Source organism: Geospiza fortis, unplaced genomic scaffold (genome assembly GCF_000277835.1).
Source record: "Geospiza fortis unplaced genomic scaffold, GeoFor_1.0 scaffold130, whole genome shotgun sequence".
Taxonomy (NCBI): Eukaryota; Metazoa; Chordata; class Aves; order Passeriformes; family Thraupidae; genus Geospiza; species Geospiza fortis.
In genome coordinates, this window is record NW_005054300.1 from 5,138,123 (window position 1) to 5,143,512 (window position 5,390).

At 62.4% G+C, this 5,390-nt stretch overlaps 1 protein-coding gene across 1 annotated transcript in view; it reads right to left on the bottom strand.

Moving 5' to 3' along the window:
• PDZD7 (PDZ domain containing 7) overlaps window positions 1–5,390 on the bottom strand; it is a 7,478-nt gene that overhangs the window by 1,413 nt on the left and 675 nt on the right. Inside the window, exons 2-14 of the mRNA XM_031061377.1 lie at window positions 5,251–5,384; window positions 4,929–5,069; window positions 4,373–4,547; window positions 3,862–4,038; window positions 3,492–3,639; window positions 3,207–3,267; window positions 2,327–2,752; window positions 1,640–1,843; window positions 1,413–1,454; window positions 1,068–1,225; window positions 803–894; window positions 566–657; window positions 398–469 (exon numbers count right to left, since the gene is read on the bottom strand). Coding sequence (XP_030917237.1) covers window positions 398–469; window positions 566–657; window positions 803–894; window positions 1,068–1,225; window positions 1,413–1,454; window positions 1,640–1,843; window positions 2,327–2,752; window positions 3,207–3,267; window positions 3,492–3,639; window positions 3,862–4,038; window positions 4,373–4,547; window positions 4,929–5,069; window positions 5,251–5,384 — 1,922 coding nt within the window. The remainder of the gene's footprint in view (window positions 1–397; window positions 470–565; window positions 658–802; window positions 895–1,067; window positions 1,226–1,412; window positions 1,455–1,639; window positions 1,844–2,326; window positions 2,753–3,206; window positions 3,268–3,491; window positions 3,640–3,861; window positions 4,039–4,372; window positions 4,548–4,928; window positions 5,070–5,250; window positions 5,385–5,390) is intronic.

Below are 5,390 nucleotides of genomic sequence, written 5' to 3' on the forward strand. Positions count from 1 at the left end.
AGCAGGAATCCGCCCCGATAGTCTGCAATGAGAGGGGCTCAGGGATCTCCCCAGGGACCCACAGCCCTGCTCCCTGGGACCCCTGCCATGCAGGCCTCCCATGAGTACCCCAAAGCCCTGGGTCCTTTGCCACCTAGCGCCCCCCTCATCTAGAGACCCCTGGGCACCCCAGTTGTTTCCAAGCACTCCATGTCCTCCTCCCCAAGAACCCCAGCACCCAAGATCCACAGATTTTGCTGCTCCCAGTCTTCCCAACACCCAGAGATGCCAGATACCTTCTTCCCTGGGAGCCCCTGCACTCAGGTATCCCAGCCCCCTTTCTCTTCCCCCAGACTCCCTCCACCCTGTCCCCACTGTGCAGCCCGGTGTCCAGGCAGACCCTACAGGTGGCACTTACCAGGCACTGGTGTGATGAGGTGTCTCTTGGGGGGGGAGTCGTGGTGGGCCGGGCGGAGGGCAGGTGAGCGCACTGCAGTCAGGGAGAACCCCGGTCACCTCCTGAGCTGCACCCACCCTTGACCACTGCCTGGCCCCGGTCAAGGTCCCTGGGGGGGCTGGGATCTACCTGAGCGGCTCTTTAGGGCATCAAAGGCTTCCAGCTCCAGCGGCATCACCATGCTGTCAAACCTGCCCAGGTCTGTGGGGGCCACCACGCTCCTACGAAGGCAAAAAGGTGGGGACAGATTGTAGCAGCCTCTGGGGTGGAGTGTGATCAGGACTGAGGAGCATGTGTGAGGCTCCACTTCAATCACATCAGGATGGGCAACACTGGGGTTCCCAGATATTTCCTAGCAGCACTTGCCTCACATCCCGTAGCAGCAGGACCTTCTCGGGCCGGTCCAGGATGGCCAGCAGTGGCCGCACCAAATCCTCCACGCTGCCCTCGTGCAGGTACTGCGGGCACAGCAGGGGGATCAATGGATGCCTCCTCACCCATTCCTTGGTTCACCTCCCAGAGTTAAGCATGGGCACAGAGTGCTCACCACGCCCCTAGGATGCAGGAGCTTTCCAGGGACGAGCCCAGGGTGGCAGCACTGCCCTGCCTGCCCCCTGCCATCAGTGCATACCCGGGAGCAGTGGCGGAGCACGGCTGTCACCTCGTCGGGACTGAGGAGACGTGCAGCAGTGTCCTGGATGTGCGGGAGCCGGGCCTCAGGGTCGCTGCCGTTGGGCTGCAGGGTGGCCATGCCCATGGGGCCCAGGATGCTAGCACGCCGGCTTTTCTCTGGGGAGGCACAACAAGGAGGGGTGGCCAGCGGGGCAAGGACTGCCCCAGCCAGCCCAGAGAGTTCCCCATCCCCCCTACCCCAGCAGCTCACTCCACAGCAGAGCGGGACAGACACAAGCAGCGCAGGGCCAGGTGCATGCAGAGCCTGCCCCACATCCCCCCAGGCACACGGCACCCCCGTTACCCCGCCTCAGGCTCCGGATGACAAACTTCTGCACAGCGCCTACTGCAAGGGAGATGGAGAGCAGTGAGTGCCCAGGGCAGACAGCAGCATCACCGCCCATTGTACAAAACTTCGTGCTTGGGGAACCCCTCCTTGTGCTCCCTTCATGCCAGGGATGCCACAAGGCCCATGGGAGGGGGAACAGTCCCAGCTCGAGTCCCTCTCTGCCCTGTCACCCAGGCTGATACCTCTGTCCCCGTCAGAGCGCCCTGGGGACTTGGACCGTGCCCAGCGATCAGAGCCAGGGGCCTCCTGGCTGGGGGGGGCCCAGCTCTGGCTGGTGGCACGGCCCCCCTTGAAAAAGAGGTTGACAAGGGTCTTGGAGCGGTGCAATCCTGGGGTAGCCCCCCGTGCCCCTTGTCCCTCTGGCTTCTCCTTCTTCCGCTTCTCCTCTGTGGACAGAGAGAAGGGGCTGTTGCAGTGGAGAGGTGAGGGGATGCCACCCCAAATCTTGTCTGGGGGCACAGAACTTTGGGGGATTGGAGGGGCTACTGGGAGACACTGACAGGAAAAGAGTCCTTCTGTGGGGTGCAGTGGATCACCAGGGGCCATGGGGCTGGGCTTTGGGGTGCCTGGGAAAGCCCAGGGACAGAGCTGGGGCTATGTGGGGTTATGGGATACCCAGGACTGGTGGCCAGGGGGCTATATGGGCTATAGGGTGCCAGGGTAGGGACCTAGACATTCGCTATAGGAAGCTCAGGAGTGGGGGGCAGATATCCGTATATGTCAGGGACTATAGGATGCTTGAGTGGGGGACAGGCTCTCCACATGGGGCAGGGCCTGAGCTGTGGGACTCCAGGGCTGGGTATGCAGGGTTGGAAGGGGACTTCAGCCAGGGTTCAGTCCCATGTGTGGGGCTGTGCCCCGGTGCGTACCAGCAACAGTGAGGTCACTCTGGGAGCGTGTGATGGGCTGCCGTGGCCGGCTCAGCGCCAGCAGAAGCGCCGTCTTGGGTGAGTGGGTGAAGGTGCGGCGTGGGTGGGTGCCGGGGGCCTCGCGGGTGCCCTGGCCCCGGATGGCCGTATCCCGCAGCAGCTCGGGGGGCCGCACTGTGCGCCGTGTCTCCGGCAGCCCCTCGGTGGCTGGCTCGGTCTGCATGGCCCGCTCAGCACGTTCCCGCACCCAGCCCCGCCGTGGCCCATCCTCCGTGGAGATGGCCACATCCACGGTGCGGGCTGGGGGCACTGGGGAAGCTGCCCCCAGCCCATTCACCGCCCCTGGCGCTGGTCCTGAGGAGTAGGAGGAGATGGAGGAGCTGGTTTCCGAGGTCTGAGCCAGCTGTTGCAGCTGCCCGTTGGTCACTGCAAAGGCACAGCAGGGACACACTGTGACACACTGTGGGCCACATAGAGCTCCATGTCCCTCCCAAAGACAGCAGACATGTGGGGAACCCGCAGGGCTATGGGGACCTGTTGTCTACTGGCCATTGCATAAGGGATTATCATGTCCTCTCCAAGAAAGTGGACATGTAGGATGCTGTGGGATCACAGGGACCACAAGGCTGCTGGCCATGGCAGGGGGCTCTTCATGCCTCCTCCAAGGACGGGGGACAGCTGGGACCTTGCAAGTCCATCAGGCCTGTGGGTAAGCTAACAATGGCACAAGGAGCTCCCTGCTCCCTGCAAGGCCTTGGGACCCCACTGCATGCAGACTTTCTCCCTCCCTACAGTGGTCAGACATCACACGCATGGGAGTCCCAGCCCCACCGTGCCCCAGCCCAGCCAGTACCCAGTACCCGCCCGGCACTGCCCTTACAGCGACTGAGCCAGCAGTACTCGGCCACCAACTCCTTGTAAGCAGGGAACCGGCCTGTCTCCTAGGCACAGGGGGAGAGGACAAGGGGGTCAGTGAGTGCTGGCTGCCCCGGCGAACTCGATCTGGTGCCAGCCATGAATAATGCATCCCCCCTCCCACCCGCCTGAAACCCAACCAGCCAGCTGCTGCACCAGCCCCCGGCACTGGGCTGAGCAGGGGCAGTGCCAGTGAAGGGACATGCCAACCATGCCTCACCCGAGGGTCCGTGGGGCAGGGCATGAGTACCTTGATTGTGAGCATGATGTGGGTCTGCCCCTTGAGCACCTCCACTGCCTTGCTATGGCTTATGTCTTCAAACTTGACTCCATTGGCTGCAAGGACTTGGTCTCCCACCTGAATGCCATTTTGCTCCGCCAGCCCTCCGGGGTCCACCCTAGGGAAGCAGGGGGGGCAGGATGGGGCCAAGCTCTTGCTGGAGTCCTGCTCCTGCCCCATGCCTCCACTTGGGTGGCCCCATGGCTCAGCATCCACGGTGGTAACGCCCAAAGTGTTCTGACAATGGGGAGGCTCAGCCAGAGAGGAGGGACTGAGCCCCAGCATGGGCACAGCAGAGATTGGGGTGTCACAAGCCCTTCATGCCCCGGGGCAGCCATACTTGGAGACGTAGATGCCAAGGCCGAACTCTTTGCCCCCGCGGATGTTGAAGCCCAGGCAGTAGTCATCAGAGGTGGTGTAGAGGTGGACGATGCGCCGCAGCCCGTCCTCAGAGCCGCTCTCCGATGGTGTTGAGCCGCTTTTCTCTACTACCAGGCGCCTGTTCACCACATCCACCCTGGAGCATGGGTACAGTGTAGGTTGTCTCAGGGATTTGGCTCTTGTCCTCCAGCAGGATGGGACCATTGGTGGCACCCAGCGGAGGAGAGTCATGGGGAGGGGGGATGTTTAGAATGGGGTTTGCACCCACCCTACCTGCTCCAGACCTTCCTATCGCATCCTCTATCCCACCCTGGTCTCTCCCCATCTTTGCCAGAGATTTCTGATGCCACTCCATCCTGGGGGTTCCCCAGGGATCCTCCCTGTTGCCCAGAATCCCTCACCAACCTCCCCCACCATGCCCTCCATGGGGTTGGGTTTTGGGGTGCTGGAACGGGAGATGCCCTGCTCACCACGCCGTCTTCTCCTTGGAGAACTTGATTCCTGGTACACGGCCCATCCGCCGGACCACCATGCGGAGGCGGTTGTTGCCGGTGAGGACCTTGACAGCGCTGCTCATCGTGATGTTCTCCAGACTCACACTGTTCACCTCTGTGATCTTGTCACCAACACACAGCCCGGCCTGCTCTACAGGGGACACACAGCTCATCTGGGCACCTGACCTGGTACTGATGTCCTTGTTTGACATCCCCTCCCTCAATGTCTCCTCAACCTGCTCTGAACCCCTTGGGAACAGAGGCAGGAGTGCCTCACAGCTGTGCTGAGTGGCTTGTCACCTTGCTGTGGCTTGGGGATGGAGCTCAGAGTCATTGGCACAGGGCTGTCTACTCCTGTGTCCTTCCCTTCACTTTGGGCAGCCTGCAAATCTCATGGCCAAAGGCAGCAGGGAGCAAATGGTGGCTTTCCACCATGAAGGGTGGCATTGTCGCTGTGATCCCATGTCACTGGGAGCTCCTTGAAAGGGTCTTGCTGGCATGTGCCTGGTGCCCCTCACCCTGACCCTCTTACCAGCAGTGCTTCCCTCCTCCACTTTGCTGACAAAGATGCCCAACCCATGCTCAGAGCCGCCACGGACGCTGAAGCCCAGTTTGCCGTCCACGCTCTTCTCCACAGTGATGGCATTGATGACATCACTCTCATTGCTGCTGGCTGTGGGGACAGGGGAGCAGATGAGTCACACACGCTGTGTGTGCAAGGGCAAGGGGCGTCTCTCTCCCTGGGAACATCCCCAGGCCCAGGACAGCCCTCCCTGCCCCTAGACCCAGGGAATTCCGCCATTGGGGCCCTCCTGGCCATGGGGGCGGGCAGGGGGCGGGGACACCCCACACACCTTCGATGGGGGCATTGATGAGGATGACACGGCCCATGGGAGAGGCGGCACGGCTGCTCCGGGTGGTCCCATTGAGCAGGCGGCTCTGCTTGCTGAGGAGGTAGTGGGGAGCCAGGCTGGCTTCGCTGCTGGAGCTCCGC